At 34.2% G+C, this 18,251-nt stretch overlaps 1 protein-coding gene across 4 annotated transcripts in view; it reads right to left on the bottom strand.

The window, feature by feature from the left end:
- Positions 1 to 161: 161 nt before the first annotated feature.
- LOC131165002 (alpha-N-acetylglucosaminidase) overlaps positions 162 to 18,251 on the bottom strand; it is a 104,387-nt gene continuing 86,297 nt past the window's right edge. For 2 of the 4 annotated variants that reach the window (XM_058122600.1, XM_058122602.1), the window contains 4 exons: positions 15,551 to 15,798; positions 1,432 to 1,672; positions 807 to 885; positions 162 to 713 (listed from right to left, as the gene is read on the bottom strand). In XM_058122600.1, the coding sequence (XP_057978583.1) occupies positions 478 to 713; positions 807 to 885; positions 1,432 to 1,672; positions 15,551 to 15,798 (804 nt within the window). In that variant the 3' untranslated portion in view covers positions 162 to 477. The remainder of the gene's footprint in view (positions 714 to 806; positions 886 to 1,431; positions 1,673 to 15,550; positions 15,799 to 18,251) is intronic. The other 2 variants (XM_058122601.1, XM_058122603.1) reach the window with 1 other exon arrangement.

The following is an 18,251-nucleotide window of genomic DNA, read 5'->3' as shown; positions in this document are numbered from 1 at the left end:
TAACCGTACCATAGAATCATACAATTAGAAAACCACCATTCTAGTATAATGTAACTGATGACTGCCTTTCCGCTGCCTCTGCAGCAAGTGGTCCAACCTTTTTTGAATGATAAAGCCAAATACTTGAATTGCTCTAGCCTGGAGTTTCAGAGCCATGAGTATGACATTCAAATGAAAGATTTTATTGCAAAATGCTAAAGTAAGTAATCCTTCTACTACATCCATCTTCATTAACAAATGTTCAAAAATACATTGCTAGTCAATAGTCTAAATGTTGTGTTTGAGAAGATGAGCTTCAATCGTTGGATTACAAAATAAAAATATTGTTGAACTTTGTCAAATTCTGCACAAAGCCAAATCCAAAAGCTCCAACTCTATGCCCCAGATTGTAGCATAAAGGTTCCATATAAGATGTCTTGTTGCAGTACACCATCTTTTATTCATCAATGTTACGATCATGAATCCATTGCAAACTTTTTAGCTGAAATATTTCTCATACAATGCATTAGAAATGGCAAGGGAATCTCCTTCAGCCTTAACTGGGTAGGACCCCGCCTCTTCTTGCCATTTGTTCGAAAATGATATCCATTCTTCTCTCCATTCCTCCAACTTGAAGTTCTCATTTTCTTTCAAGCTTTTTGACAAATAATTGAAATAGGTTGAAGCCCTCGGCAGGTAGTAGCCTCTAAGTAGCCCGCTCCAAAATTTGTTTGCTGATTGTGGACAAGAAAAAAGTGTAACAATCAACAAATAATGCAGTTTTTTAGTAACACACACAATCCCGATAAAGAAAAAAGTAAAATTACCATAATCATGAAGTTTGCTCTGATTGTTTTTTGTGTTATCTAACCACATTGTCACTTGTGTTCTTGCATTCCACTCATACTGCAAGGGGGAAAGACATTCAATTATCTTAATTGAATTTATCTGCTCATACATGAAAGCACCAATCTAAGACTAGGTCACACCATGGACATGTGAATTATCCATCAACTTCAGATCAAATTGCAACCATCAGAGTCAAATATCAAAGTTCAGCCCAGTTTCTTTATGCAGTTGAATAACTTTCTGGTCTAGAAATACAAATCAAGTGGAGATTCATGTTTCAAGTTGACAATGCTACATAGGCAAGGAAAAGGTCAAAAACATATAGTGCGCCTAAAAGAAAAGAGGTGCAGATCGAAGTGGTGAGAAAAAAAAAAAACAAGCAGAGTTTTCCTTTTGCAGAAGATAACCTGAGAAAATAAAAAATAAAACATCAATAGAGGGTTGTGCAGCTGGTCCCAATCATTGGGATAAAGCTTTCTTGAGTTGATATGGTTGACCTTTGAAGTAATGGCCTATTGTCCAAAGTACTTACGCCCAACCAGTTGAGTTTCCAAATTCTTCAAGCCAAGATAAATTCCAGCAGGGGGAATTATTAGTTCTTACCTGCTTCATCTCACTAGGATTTTTGGCCATCTTTTTTGCGCTTTCAAGCCAAGTCCCAAGTAGAAAATTATCATTGGAAGCAAGAAGTGCATCAATATCCTGGATGAGTTGAACAAAATTTTCACTATGAAGAGTTAAAGACTTGACATCTTTCTGTTGAAAAGCAGTCACCGCATTCAAATATTCATGGTTTGCTAGCTTTGATAGTGCTTGCCGCGTTAAGTCAACCAAGTCATACCTGCTGAAATTACATACAATTAGAAATGCTGCAAAAGATTCTTTCACAATTTCATTTTTCTTTTACATTATTCCCAATCACCATATGCTTTCTTTTGAGCAGCTTTTAAATAATTCTTTCAGCCATAGTTGATAGATGCAAAAGTTTACAACCTGCTACTTTAATAGCTTCAAAGATTAAGAGCTGACAAAGCAAGCATCTGAGTCCATTCAAAGAGTCACCACATTTTCTTTCACATATCCAGAAGAAGAAGATAAAGAAGAAGAACATAATTTATAACAACACCATTTATATAAAAGTTTGACAAGTGCAAAATTTGGAGAACGCAAAGGAATCTTGGATCAAACAAACATGAATATTAACTGAGAATAAACCATGTAGAATCTAGATGCATGGCATAAATCAAAGATAACATGTTAAGCATTATACAAATGATAAAAGGACACAACACAGGGCATTTCAGGTCTTTTTTTCTGAAGCAAGTCATAGCCAAGCTCCAGAGTTTCCTGGTCCAGGGACATTGAAGGAGGATGTGGTCCACAGATCCTGCTTCCTCAAGGCACAGGAAAAACACCTATTTGCAATAGAGAAGCCCTTTCTTTGGAGGCTGTCAAGGGTGAGGATTTTCCCCGGAGGAACCTGAAAAAAGAAACCTTTAAAGGGCTGCTGTTTTCCAAATGGCTTCCAAGAAAGGAGCTGATGCACTCCATCGGACAGCTAAAATGATCATAATAATTTTTGACACTGAAAATTCCTTCCTTGCTTAGAGATGACAAGGGTTATTGGAGACCTGGATTTGAACATTGTAAAGGCTGCTATAAAAATTTAAAAGAGTATAAATCTCCCAATCAAAAACATTCCTGATCAGGGGAATGTTCCAAACTGTCCCATGGATTGAGCTTCTCCCAGTTTGGAGAAGTTGAAGGCTTTGATCAAGCCTCACTCCTTAGTTGGAATCTCAGGTTGCCGCTCTTCCTCCTTGACAGACAACATCTTGCACCAGCCCTCATAGCAAAAGCTTCCTGAGCCTCTCCATCACCAACCTGCAGGCGCTGGGGTCAATGAGTGGAGGCACCCGCTCCTTCACGAGTGCTGTTCACAAAGGCCCTCTGGTCAACCTGAAGTCAGCAGATTTTGAATTTCCTGGGCCTCTTGTGCAAGTTATTGGTGTTGATTTTAGCAAGTATCTTAGTTCAAATAAAAGGTTTTATTTTTTTTATTTTATGGAATTTTAGCTTTCCAAATCAAAAGAGTACAAGGCAGACAGAGCTGCATAAGGATCACGAGTCGCATAGGAAAAATAAGCTAACAAAAGAATTCCCTTCAAGGATCTAAGCTCCAAACCTTTCTATAATTCCCCAAATGAGCATGAAAAGAGTCGAACAAGAGATCAAATGAGCCAACTCATTAATCTTTTTTTTCCTTAAGTTTTCTCTAAAAATGGAAGTGTCAAGAATGCCCATCCTCTTGCAAAAGAAGGAAAGCAAAAATCAGGGTATCATAAAGATTTGATAACAAAAAAAAGATGAGGATGTGCATGAGCTAAAGGCATCTCCCCCACCCAAAAGTCCTCCCAAAAATGAACTCTCTCCATTACCCACTATATATCGGACTTTACGAAGAAAGTGATGATAAACCTGAGATACAAACTTCCAAGGACTCAAAAGTAATATTAACTCCTTTAGCATACCATCCATTTTGAAGACGACCAAATTTACTGTGAAACGTATTATGCCAAAGAAAATTAGGTTATAAAGGAAAACGACATAATTCATTCCCTATCAACGACACGTTTTTAGTATAATAAATACTTGCTTTAAGAAGAGAGAAGATCACTTAATAACCTTTAAAAGTGGACAAAATAGAAGTCAAATAGATTTTTTTTTAACTAGGAGGGTAGATCGTGTATCATGCAAGGATTGTAAAGTTATTCCAAGTGAAAGTCTTACCACACAACATAGAGTCTTAGTGTTAGATATATGCATTAAAAAATGGAAGAAAAAGGATAAAATAAACCAGTGTAGGAGAACTAGATGGTGGAACCTAAAAGGAGAAAATATAATAAAATTTAAAGATAAAATGATCAAAGATGGAGATTGGACCTTAGAGGATGGGATAGATTCAAATACTCATTGGAATAGATTAGCTAACTCTATTAAAAAGATAGCAAAAGAGATTTTAGGCAAATCAAGGGGAAGATTCTCAAATAGCAAAGAAAGTTGGTGGTGGGATAAAGATGTACAAAAAATCATAAAGACAAAAAGAATTTGGTATAAAACATGGCAAAAATGTAGAAACAACGATAACTTTGAAAAATATAAGGAGGCAAGAAAAGATGCAAAAAGGGCCATTAGTGAAGCTAAATATAGATCATTTAATAGTTTGTATGATAGATTAGGTACAAAAGAAGGGGAAAGAGATATATTTAAACTTGCTAAAGCTAGAGAAAGGAAGAACAAGGACTTAGGAAATGTAAAATGTATAAAAAGTGAGGATGATATTGTCTTGGTTAAGGACGAAGATATTAAAGAAAGATGGCGAATTTACTTTAGTAAGTTGTTTAATGAAAACCAAATAGAAGGCTTAAATTTAGAATTGTCAAATGAGGAAAAGACTAAAAATATAAGATTTATTCGAAAAATTAGAGTTAATGAAGTTAAGTTTGCACTAAAAAAGATGAAAAATGGGAAAGCTATGGGACCAGATAACATCCCAATTGAAGTTTGGAAATGCTTGGGTGATAACGGAATTATATGGTTAACTAATTTATTTAATACAATTGTAAAAACTAAGAAAATGCCAGATGAATGGAGGAAAAGCACTTTAATACCTATATACAAAAATAAAGGAGATATTCAAAATTGTAATAACTATCGTGGAATTAAACTTATGAGTCATACGATGAAACTATGGGAAAGAGTAGTTGAACAAAGATTAAGGTTAGAAACGAAGATCTCAGAAAATCAATTTGGTTTTATACCTGGGAGATCTACCACAGAAGCTATTTATCTTTTAAGAAGATTAATGGAAAAGTTTAGGGAAAAGAAGAGGGACTTGCATATGATATTTATTGACCTTGAGAAAGCATATGATAGGATACCTAGGGAAGTTTTATGGTGGGTTTTAGAAAAAAAGGTGTATATTGTAGGTATACCGATGTCATTAAGGATATGTACGATGGAGTAATGACTAGTGTAAAGACTATAGATGGAGAAACTAGGGAATTTCCAATTACCATAGGTGTACATCAAGGATCTGCTTTGAGTCCTTATCTTTTTGCTTTAGTGATGGACCAATTGACTAAGAGTATTCAAAAGGAGGTTCCATGGTGTATGTTGTTTGCAGATGATATTGTATTAATTGACGAAACTAGGGATCGAGTAGAGGCTGAGTTAGAATTATGGAGAGAAGCTTTGGAATCTAGAGGCTTTAAGATAAGTAGAAATAAAATAGAATATATGAAATGTAATTTTAGTAATGATAGGAGGAATATTGGAGACAAAGTTAAACTTGATGATGAAGAAATAAATAGTATTTGTAGATTTCGATACCTTGGATCTATTATGCAAGCTGAAGGAGAAATTGAAGATGATGTAATGCATAGAGTTAAAGTAGGTTGGTAAAATGGAGAAGTTCTTCAAGTGTTCTATGTGATCGTAGAATACCCTTAAAATTGAAAGGAAAGTTTTATAGGACAGCTATAAGACCAGTTATGCTATATGGATCAGAATGTTGGGCGACGAAGAAACATAATATCCAAAAAGTAAAAGTTGCTGAGATGAGGATGCTTAGATGGATGAGTGGTATAACATTAAAAGATAAATTAAGGAATGAACATATTCGTGGTAAGTTAGGTGTAGCTCCTATAGAAGATAAGATAAGGGAAGGACGACTCAGATGGTATGGACACTTGCAACGTAGGCCTTATAGTGCACCTGTGAGGAAGAGTGACTTAGTTACTGTGGGGGGCAGTAGAAGGGGTAGGGGTAGACCTAAAATAACTTGGGAGGAAATAGTGAGTAAGGATTTAATGTCTTTGAATCTATCAAAAGAAATGGTCCATGATCGCATAAATTGGCGGAAAAGGATTCATATAGCCGATCCCACTTAGTGGGACTAAGGTTTGGTTTTGTTGTTGTTGTTGTTTATCAACGACACGTTTTTGGATGCCAAATTACCTAGGCCCAAGCCTCCCTCCTTTTTAGAATTTAGATATAATCACAGTCCCCTGACCTATAAGATGGTCTTTACTTCCTACACCACCTCTCGACCACAAGAAATCCCTCATCAACTTCTCAAGCCTCTGTGCCACTCTCATAAGAATTCTAAAGAGAAAAGAGTGTTTGAAATATAATAAAAGGAAAAAAATTTTTATTAATAAAATTATGATTAAATAAAACATAAATACTTATTAGAAGCTAAGAAATGGAAGGATCACCATCATTAAAGCCGATTTTGTGCCTACAGAGGACATTTCTCAATGCATATAGTCACTACACACATGACCTCCAAGATTACTCAACTAGCTTGATTCTGTATGCACTCACAAACACCAGAGCTATAGGAAATGTAGTGTCATTTAGTTACCTAACAAAATATAAATCTCAAGAAAGAGTAGAAGACAGTTATTTCCAAGAAGAAAAAATATATATTGAAATGAAGTCGGATCATAGTTTATATAGGTAAAATTAAGTATAACTTCCAGCATCATAAATACGAACTGTTAAAGTATTAGATAATATTCTAAAAACATTAAAACTAATATATTAAAATTAACATATACTTAATTAAAATAAAACCAATGACTATTATATAATATTTATCAAACAAATATTTTCTAAATTTGAAACATCCAACATTAATACGGTAATACCAACAATCCCCCACATAAATCAAATTAAAAAAAAAAAAAAAACCGTAGAGACAAAAAAACCAGTGTTGGGTAATAGTAAACTTTCATAAAGCAGCACCACTTCCACACTCATATAGGTAAATCCATCAAGTGTGTAACTATAGCTACACACACCATTTAACAAACAGTATGGTTTTAATAAGATAAACTCAACCTCACAATTATTGCAATTGCACTATTCCAACACTTACGGTATCAAAACAAAAATAGTGCTCACCAAACTACTCAATGACTTGTTTTTACCAATTGAACCAAATTCATGGGATCTTCAGTCACATAGGTTGGGTTGCCATCATTAGCAGTTTATATTAAGAGCTTAAGACACATCCCCCTCAATGTTTATTTTCTATTAGGTTTTTAGCTAATCCTTTAGTGAAGGAATTTATTAATCAATAGTTGTTTCTCAAGTTTGAGACTTTGGGACGACAAATGCAAACTCGAAGACCCTAAAACTAACTTAACCAACATAAACCAAACCAAAAAACCAAAGACCAGCAACCAAACAAAAAAACTAAGAACTAAACCACTAAAAGTGGAAAACAAACAAAGCTCCAGAAGATAACACAAAACATCATGAGCGCAAAGAAGGAAAACCCAACAAATCCAATCGAATCATTCCCCTGATTTGCTGAGGAAGATCATCCTGACAACTATATGATCGATAAATACCAGATTCACCCTGTTTGGCAAAGAAATCTGTACTTTTATTCGCCTCCCTGTAAACATGTTCCACTTTGAACTGTATGCCTCTCAATGCTAGCATAAGCACTTCCCACAATTCCCATAAGTTCCAAACTGAGCACTTCCCAGAATTTATCCACTAAACCAACAAAGCAAAGTTACAAGCAATCTCCACTTGATCAAATCCGAGATCTTTGCACAGATTAATCCCTAAAATAATCGCCTTCAATTTAGCCTTGTTATTTGTTCCATAACCCAATAACGAGGAAAGAGCTGCTTTAAATAAACCTTTTTCATCTCTTATCACGCCTCCACCACCACAATTACCTGGGTTACCTCTACAGCTTCCATCCACATTCAACTTAACCCAACCTATCCCAGGTTTACACCATCTGACTACATGAGGAAGACGAACCCCCACATTTTTTACTTGAATATCCAAAGCACGAAGGACTGCAATATCCGTGCAAGAAGCATGTGCACATTTATTTAACTTATCTGAAATGGATCTCAGCCAATATTTAATATCAAGCCACACAGTTCTCACCGAATCATGAATTGATTCCATCCTGACTCTACATCGACGAGTCCAGAGTCTCCAAATGATGAGACTAGGTATAAGACCTAACTGTGAGGCCCGTCATGCACAACTAAACTAGACATTAACTCTGCCTTTCCAAGTACTCGTTGCCATACAACTAACACCCAACGCCACTGCTGCTTTTTTCCGTACCTCCTGAGCAAAAGATTCAGTGCAAAACACATGGTCTAGAGATTCAATCTTGGCATTTGAACAACAATCACATTGAGAGGCCATCTGAACACCTACTTATTTAATACAAGTATCAACCGGAAGACAAGCGAACCAAGACTTCCACATACAAATTGACATCCTTTTTGATAACATAGGATGCCAGATCCATTTTGCAACTGAGAATTCCTCTTTATGCTCCCTTATAATTTCCCAAGCACTTGCTATGGTGAATTTCCCATCTGTTGAAGGTTCCCAAATTACTGTATCTGGACCCTCCTTGCAACAAATAGCAGAGTTCATTACTTCCTCAGCTTGATCTTCACCCAACAGATCCATTAATAAATCAACATTCCATCTATCTTTATCCCAATAATCTCGAGTTCGTAGCTTATGGTTACTGATTTCCTGAACCTTAGCACAAAGGGGACCGGAGGCTAACCAATGATCAAACCAGAAAGAAGCCGACCCTTCTTTAATTCGAACACGGACATGCTCTAAAACTTCAGGAATCACACAAACAATCGATCTCCAAAATTTGGTTCCTTTATCTAGTTTCATTTCTCTCAAATGGTGTTTCTTATATAAATACTTGGCTTTAAAGAATTGAGTCCACAGATTATCCATAGTTAACAATCTCCACACAAACTTCATATGCAATGATTTTTTTACCTCCTCCAAATCCCTAACACCCAAATCACCCTCACAAACAGACTTACATATAATAGACCAGGAACACCAATTCCTTTTCCTTTTGTCATTTACTCCACTCCAAAAAAAAAAAAAAATTTGATAACATAGAATTTATCTTTTTGAAGACAGTCTTAGGAATGTCCAATACTGCCAATTGATGAACCACCATTGATGATAATACATGCTTAATTAAAATTAGGCGGCCCCCTTGAGATGAAAGCTTAAATTTCCAACCCGCTATCTTTTTCCTCAATTTATCAACTAGGGATTCTAAAATACAGGCCGTAAGACGTCCCGATACCAAAGGAACACCCAAGTATGTAGCAGGGAAACCTCCTTCCGTAAAGTCAGTCGTCCTTAACAGAGATCTCTTCCGAGCAAAAGCAATTCTATTTGACAAAAAAATACTTGACTTTTCTTTATTTATCAATTGATCAGACCAATCCTCATACTTCTTCAGAGTCTTAACAAGCATTCAAATGGAACTTCTCTTGTCATTGGCAAAAATAAGAATGTCATCCACATAGAGAAGGTGAGATACCAAAGGCGCCCCACGAGGATGATAGTAAGCCCCTATCTTATTCTCCATAAAATTTTTCTTTAGAAGCCGAGAGAGAACTTCCTATAAAATAATAAATAGATAAGAAGATAGAGGATCTCCTTGGCGAAGCCCTCGAGAAGCTTTAAAGAAACCTTTATAAGTGTCATTCATCATAATGGAGAACCAAGGAGAGGAAACATATTCCGCCACTAAACCACAGAATCTTCGTGAGAAACCAAAGCTTTCCAGAACCAAGTTTAAAAAATCTCAATCGACCCTATCATATGCCTTAGCCATGTCCACTTTGATCATTACATTTTCACCATTAGATTTCTTATGCAGAGAATGAATCATTTCTTTTGCCAAAGAAATATTTTCAAAATATACTTCTACCAGGAATGAAAGCTCCCTGTTTCAAAGAAATCAATGCAGACAATAAACTTGTCATCCTTGCAATAATAATTTTTGAAAAAAAATTGTAGATAACACTACAAAGACTAATAGGCCTAAATTTGTCAAAACTCTGAGGATTCTGAACTTTTGGGATTAGAACAATGTAAGATGCAGAATAAAATCTAGGAAGAGGAGACCCAGCAAAAAAATCTCTAGCTGCATCGATCACGTCTTCTTTTACAATATCTCAGCAATCCTGGAAAAAAGCCGAACCAAAATCATCCGAACCTGGGCTACTATTTCTCAGGATAGAAATAATAGCATCTCTCACCTCCACCTCAGACGGTTCATGACAAAGATCAATATTCTCCTTTTCAGAAACCATAGGAGATATTATATCAACAAGGTTAGCTATTTGATTGGGTCCTACACCTGTTAAAAAAGTTCGAAATACCTTACTGCACCCTCATGAACAACCTCCATAGAATCCAACACTTCTCCATTTGGAAGTTTCAATGAATGAATCATAGTCTTCTTCCTCCTTTGGTTCACAAATGCATGAAAGAACTTTGTATTGTTATCCCCCGCCTCCAACCATTTCTTTTTGGCTAGCTGAGAAATACGAATCTCCTCCCTCTTTTCCCATACTTCCAACTCGAGTTTAGTAAGGAAAAAATCTTCTTCCATTTCTGGGGAATACCCTTCCTAAAGTTGGGCCTCTAGAGCCTCCATACTTTCCTCCAATTTTTTAATGTTCTGCTGTACATGTCCAAAAACTTGTTTGTTCCAGTTTCGAATAGCAACTTTCGTATGTTTCAATTTACCAACAAGTCTAACTAAACCCGAACCATGAGACTCCTCCCTTCAGGCTTCCTCCACACAAGACTTAAAAGACTGGTGTGTGCTCCACATATTCTGATACCTGAAGGGAGAAGGACCATACCGATGCAGATTTCTATGAAATCGAATAATCAATGGGTTATGATCTGAAGTCCTCCTCTTTCCATACTCAAAATAAATATTTGGCAAAACTTGGAGAAAATTCGAATTATAGAGCACCCTATCCAGTTTTGCCCAACTCCGAGAATTACCACTGTGACCATTACACCAAGACATGTTGTTGCCAGTACCAACCAAATCCATAAGACCACAGTTGTCCAAGCAATTGTTAAATTCCTCCATAGCCGATAACGACCTCATATGACCACCAATACGTTTCGAATCTGAAGATGATATAATAGTGTTGTCTCATTTATGTACATATATATCTCCCATTTAAATAAACAAGTCAAGACCAACAATAGGGAGGGGAAAACCTTCTAATTAAATTGTTTAAGCCACAATTTTTTTTTTTTGAAAAATATTTGACTCAAATATAATAATTCATCTCAAACAATATTACAGCTATTATAAAATTGTAACCCCTGCACTTAAATATATTTCCAAATGTGACAATATTTAAATAAGTTCAGTAAAATATTGATATGCAACTAACATAACTCTAACAAGGTTGTACCAAAGATAAGAAATTTGAAAAATAAATAAATAAATCTAAAATCACAATACTCAAGCATGCACTCATCATTTAAGAAAGCAAGAACAACATTAAAATTTGTGTAATTCAGAAAACTTAGAAAATAGACATAATCAATATTTTTTAAAAAATTAATATTGTTATTTCACAAAAAAAAAAAAGAAGATGCCAAATGGAAACATGCTCGTGCCTATTGCAAAGTATAAAGTAATGCCAACAATTCAAACCAACCTTAATGGAATCAATTTTATTTTATTTTTTCCAAAAATTTCCATTCATGCAATTTAATTTTTCCCTTCTAAAATAAATAATAGCGTTCGACTTTAAGATTGTTGGAAATATAATATAAGGAAAAAATATTTACTAATAAAATTAAGATTAAATAAAACATAAATACTTATCAGAAGCTAAGGCACGGAAGGACCACTGTCTTTAAAGTCAATTTCGCGCCTACGGAGAACATTTCTCAATGTATATAGTCAGTCATACACACACGACCTCTAGGATTACTCAATTGTCTTGGTTTTGTGTGCACTCACAAACACCAAGGCTATAGAAGATGTAGTGTCATTTAGTTACCCAATAAAATATAAATCTCAAGAAAGAGTAGAAGATAAAATTATTTTGAAGAAGAAAAAACGTATATTGAAATGAAGCTAGATAACAATTTATATAGGTAAAATTAAATATAACTTCCAGCATCATAAATATGAAACTGTTAAAGTAGTAGTTAATATTCTAAAAACGTTAAAACTAATATATTAAAATTAACATATACTTAATTAAAATAAAACCGACGACTGTTATATAATATTTATTAAACATATATATTTTTTTAATTTGAAACATCCAACATTAATACAGTAACACCAAAGGTCTTTAATTTCGATTTCGACTCAAATTTTGAAACTCCAAAAGTACGGAAATTTTGACGAAAATTTTGATTTCAATGTCAATTTTGATTTGGATTTGAAAAAATAATGGAAATTAGTAGTAAAGCATAAAATTCTTCGTGAAACTTTAGAAATGATTAACAAACATAATAATATAAGTTTTAGGACTAATATATTACAAACTAAATACATCTATGTTTTGTATGAGGTGGAAAAGACAAAAGTTGTAAAATGTGTATCAAATATATTTATAAGATAATGTACATTAAACATATTCAGTTAATACAAATAAAATTCATAAATCATTTAAATATTATTTATTATAAAAATAGTGATAATTTAGACATGAATGGTTAAATAAAATGTTATTATAAGTTTATTTTTTCATAAAATTTCAAAAGCACTTGTAATAATCTTTTGTTTTAATAAAATAAATAAAATAAATTAAGAGAGAAATTTCACCTCACTCCTAAATCTCTCATTTGAATTCCGACGAAATTTCATTGTATGGTTAAAATTTTGACGAATTTTGCTAAAATTTCAATATTTTGATAAATTTCAAATGATTCTTTGAGATTTCAACAGAAATTATGCAAGATAGAAATTGACTATCATTTCGATTTTGAGGGTGACGAGAATAAAAAATTTTGACAGAAATTTCAACAATTTCGTGTAAATTTAAGACCATGGTAATACCAACAAAGAGAATACAAAGAGATGGAGGACACTCAAGCCAGGATAAGAGTAGTACGACCCTTGAAGTGAAGTAAGCTCTTTTCAACCCATTCAAACTCTTAGTCACTCACTCACGAACCAGAATCAGCATTGGGGTTTGTTAGCCTTAGTGGCTACATTATCCCAAACTATTATGTTTTGATGATATCAACCCATTTGTGATTCTCAGTTTAACTAATCTTTGCACATCAAGTTTAGTATATGATAACATGACGATACTGGAGCAAGCACAAAGATTAGGTGAACATTGATGAAGCAATGGTCAAAGCTTACACAAGAAATACCCAAGCACAACCAATTGAAGCCTATGTAAAGTCTCATATATAAAAATGGATGTGTTTGAGGTAGGAATATTTCGTAACTCTTGTAGTTATGATTCTAGCAAGAATGTCTAGCAAGATTTTGAGAAATTGCATATGCATACTAGTATATGGGATATCAAAAATAAGTTTTCAAATGCATTTTCACACACAAGATATCTTATAATCAAATGGAACTTCATGAGGACAAGTATTAATTATCATTTGTTTTAATGTCCTTCATGTACACTTTTCCTAGATTGGTTTAATTCAATAAAAAGCATCTAAGTATGGAAAACAGGGCAATCGGTCAACTACTTGACCCTATGCGTCGACGAATTAAACCAGTAGCTAAATGTGTTTTTCTGCCTAGGTAATTAGTCGACTAATTGGGGCAACTCGTCAACGAATTTGGTCACATAGTCGACAATTTGCATCAAGACACCTGAAACAACGGGCATAAAACGGCTAGTTCTCGAGCCAAATAAATGTTTTTCACACCCAACAATCAGATAACGGCTAGCTTGTACCTTTGCCTATAAAAACAAGCTACTTGCATTTACTACAGAACCAAAATTTGTGATTGATTGATTGTTGCAAGCATTCTAGGTCATCATTTGCCCAAAAATCTCTTGCTTCTTATTTTTGTGAAGTATTATTTACTCAAGAGAGTAGTGTGAGGATTTATATTGTAATATTAGCTCAAAAAGGAGCATCCATTGTATCTTTTATATTCTTTGTGACTGTAAAAGGGTTCTTGGTGAACCGTTTCAAAGTGGTTCTTGGTGAACTTCGCGTATTGGCTCTTGGTGAGCATAAGGGATTGGTTCTTGGTTTGTAAAGGCTTCTCCATCTTCAAAGGAGATTGGATAGTGGATTTTGCAACCTTTGAATGTGTCTCAAGGTGTGGACGTAGGCAGGGTGCCGAACCACGTTAAATCACGGTGTTAAGCTTTTCTCCCTTTCATCTCTTATTTATTTGCATTTTAAATTATTGTGATTTAAATTACTTGTATCTTGCCAAGTCTTGCTATTTTGTAGAAAAATATATTATCTGCAAAAAGAGCCTATTCACGCCTCTTGGGCCGACAAGGTTACCGCCTAAGAGGACACCCAAATAGGCATTAGGCCAAGTCAAAACGGTACAACCTACAACCCTAGCTATAAGATCCATATTAATACCTAGATGCACCATACCACTCTTAGAAAAGTCAATTTTCAAACCCAATGCTTTCTTAAACACCTGTAAGATGGTCATCTAACTAACGCATATTTAAAAAATTTGGAGAAGTTTAGAAAATTTGTAGTTATTCCATTTCTAATTTTGTCTCTAATCTAAGTTCTTTCTTTTTAATATTGTGTGTATCTAAAGGTAGATAATGCTTTTGCAATAGATTCTAAATTTCATGATTTAAGTAATATTTACGAATATTTTTCGTGTTATAAAATTTCAAAAATGAAAAATGAGAGAATAGAGAGGAGGGAGGGAAGAAAAAACAACATCCAATTAATTATTTGAGAATGGGTGAACTAAATGACTAATTGATTGAAATCAAAAGCATCACTTGATTTCTATGATATGAAGTGAATCAACCTCATTGAGCCGGATAGAATTTATGCTACCAAGCAATGATGGAACAAAGCTTTCTACCAAGGAATATTAACTTGTGGGTTCATAAAGAAACTATTAAAGCTTGATATACATTGTTAGCCCACAACCTAATAGCTTAAGCTTTTAGGTAAAGCAGTAATCTAACATCATATTAGAGCTGGTTACTAGGAGGTCCGGGCTTCTAGACTTGTTGCTTGTGTTTATTGTATAGTGTTTTAAAAATTATTGTATTCCCTATAATGGGTGTTATCCATCGTGTGTATATCTCTCCACGTGGTGTCAGGCTGCACGCAAAGGGGAGTGTTAAAGCTCGATATACATTGTTGGCACACAACCTAATAGCTTAAGCTTCTAGATGAAGTGGTAATCTAATAGAAACATTTTAGTAAAGGTATGATATGCAGTAAATTGAAAGTAACAATGAGACTAAAAAAAGTAAAGTGGGAAAAAGAAAACTTCTGTGTACATTAGGGTTGGCATTCTAAAAGATAAAATAAGAAAAGAAGCATCCATTGCAAGCTGGGCATACCACCGTACCAGATAAGGGAAACGGCAGCTAAGTTGGTTTAGGCACTTGCAACAAATGATACTCTAAGAAAGAGTGATTTAGCTTATGTTAAAGGTTGTAGGAGAGGGGAAGGATAGACCCAAAATAACTTGGGCCAACATAATAACAAACAATTGGACACTCAATTTTTTTGAGGATATTGCTCTTGATTGTGCAGAGTGGTGAAAAAGAACTTGTATATCAGACCTCACCTTGTGCGACATAATGCTTGGTGGTGGTGGTGGTGGTGATAGTTCTTGTTGTTATGCATTAGGGTTGACAATTTTTACCTATAGGTAGAACTTCCAGCAAGATCATTTCCTGCATCAAGGAATAGCCGTAAAGCACCAATCACTTCCTGAGTAGAATACCATAAATGTGGCTGAGATAAAGTAAAATGTGCATCTTCAAACAAGAATCTTCTGTTCCAAGGTAATGTGAAAGGCTTATGTATCGTATATGCTTTTGTTTTCTCAGATCTAGATTTCAGAGATGGATCCCAGTCTGGAAATTTAACAATGAAATCTGTGTTATGGTCCTGCAACAAGTTTAACAAAAAAAACATATTAGTATTTACTTCAAAGCACTGTCATTAACCAGCAAAGCATCAGCAGGTAAATTGGTGCAGGAAAAAATACAAATATTTGCAGCTATTTGGAAATGATATAGCACTAATTGAAGAGATGAGACGAGGATTAATTCTAAACTAAGATTTTGGGGAAAGGCCTCAGAATTTAGAAGTCTCATCAGAAGCATAATACATAATATATTAAATGTAAATTAGTATTTACTACAAAGCACTGCCATAAAAATAAAAACTGGAGCAGGGAAAGGTACAAACTATTTAAGTTATTTAGAAATGATATTGGGCTAATTGAAGATATCAGAGTAGGGATCAATTGTAAGCTAAGCTTTGGAGATAGACCCCAAAATATAAAAGTCTTATAACAAATAGAACTAACACAGAATATATTAAATGTAAATTTAGTAATGAAAGGTGAGGAAAAGATAAAGCATAGTGGGTACTATAGTGTAGAGGCACAAAAAAATTCTTTTGGTTAACTAGGACCAAAAGAATTGAGGAGGATATCACAAAAAATAAACTATAACTAAATGAAGGACAGGATAAGTGCTTCTGGAGTGTTGTGTGACTGTGGAATGTCTATTGAGCTGAAATGATAAAAAAATATATAATAAAGTTGTCAGACCAGTAATATATAGGCCAGGCAATTTTAGGAGAAACGTCTTCAGTAATGAAACTGAACTGAGGATGTTTTGTTAGAAGGGAGGAGATCTAATACAAGAAACATAGAACAAGGTATCACCCAATACGAGAAAGATTAGGGGACACACTAATTGATGAGAAGAAAGAGAAAATATTGTGCAAGAGGCATGGATATGAGCTGTGAAGACCATTCAATGCATGGGTAAGAATGAGCGACTTAATTGAAATGATGGTAAGACGAAGCAGGACATTGGCCAAGGCAGTTAAAGACCACTTTACAGACTAACAATCAAGATTTAAAATAAATAAATAAATAAATAGCTAATAAAAATGAAGTAAACTGAATTGAATGAAGAAAAAGATCTTTCTAACTTACCCTACATAATTGGAACGAAAGCCTACTTGTTAATGTTGTTGTTGTTCATGTGTCTGTGCACTTGCATGTGTTTGAAATGATTTCATAAAAAGTAAATGAAAAATCAGGGCCATTTTGAGTGTTAAAAACTAACCTTTTTCTTATGCCAGCTAAGGATTTTAATACAGGAGGAGTACGAAACTATAATAATTAAAATTACCATTGTGTGTTTGTGTGTACAAAAGAAGCTAACTATAGATCATTTAATAGTTTGTATGATAGATTAGCTACAAAAGAAGGGGAAAGAGATATATTTAGACTTGCTAAAGCTAGAGAAAGGAAGAACAAGGACTTAGGAAATGTAAAATGTATAAAAAGTGAGGATGATATTGTCTTGATTAAGGACGAAGATAGTAAAGAAAAATGGTGAAGTTACTTTAGTAAGTTGTTTAATGAAAACCAAATAGAAGACTTAAACTTAGAATTGTCAAATGAGAAAAAAACTAAAAATATAAGATTTATTCGCAAAAGTAGAGTTAACGAAGTTAAGTTTGCACTAAAAAAGATGAAAAATGGGAAAACTATGAGATCAGATAAAATCTCAATTGAAGTTTGGAAATGCTTGGGTGATAACGGAATTATATGGTTAACTAATTTATTTAATACAATTGTAAAAACTAAGAAAATGCCAGATGAATGGAGGAAAAGTACTTTAATACCTATATACAAAAATAAAGGAGATATTCAAAATTGTAATAACTATCGTGGAATCAAACTTATGAGTCATACGATGAAACTATTGGAAGCGGTAGTTGAACAAAGATTAAGCTTAGAAACAAAGATCTCAGAAAATCAATTTGGTTTTATGTCTGGGAGATCTACCACAGAAGCTATTTATCTTTTAAGAAGATTAATGGAAAAGTTTAGGAAAAGAAGAGAGACTTGCATATGATATTTATTGACCTTGAGAAAGCATATGATAGGATACCTAGGGAAGTTCTATGGTGGGTTTTAGAAAAAAAAGGGTGTATGTTGTAGGTATACCGATATCATTAAGGATATGTACAATGGAGTAATGACTAGTGTAAGGACTATAGATGGAGAAACTAGAGAATTTCCAATTGCCATAGGTGTACATCAAGGATCTGTGTGGAGTCCTTATCTTTTTGCTTTAGTGATGGACCAATTGACTAAGAGTATACAAAAGGAGGTTCCATGATGTATGTTGTTTGCAGATGATATTGTATTAATTGACGAAACTAGGGACAGAGTAGAGGCTGAGTTAGAATTATGGAGAGAAACTTTGGAATCTAGAGGCTTTAGGATAAGTAGAAATAAAACAGAATATATGAAATGTAATTTTAGTAATGATAGGAGGAATATTGGAGACAAAGTTAAACTTGATGATGAA

Source organism: Malania oleifera, chromosome 9 (genome assembly GCF_029873635.1).
Source record: "Malania oleifera isolate guangnan ecotype guangnan chromosome 9, ASM2987363v1, whole genome shotgun sequence".
NCBI lineage: Eukaryota > Viridiplantae > Streptophyta > Magnoliopsida > Santalales > Ximeniaceae > Malania > Malania oleifera.
This window is presented reverse-complemented; position numbering and strand designations above follow the sequence as displayed.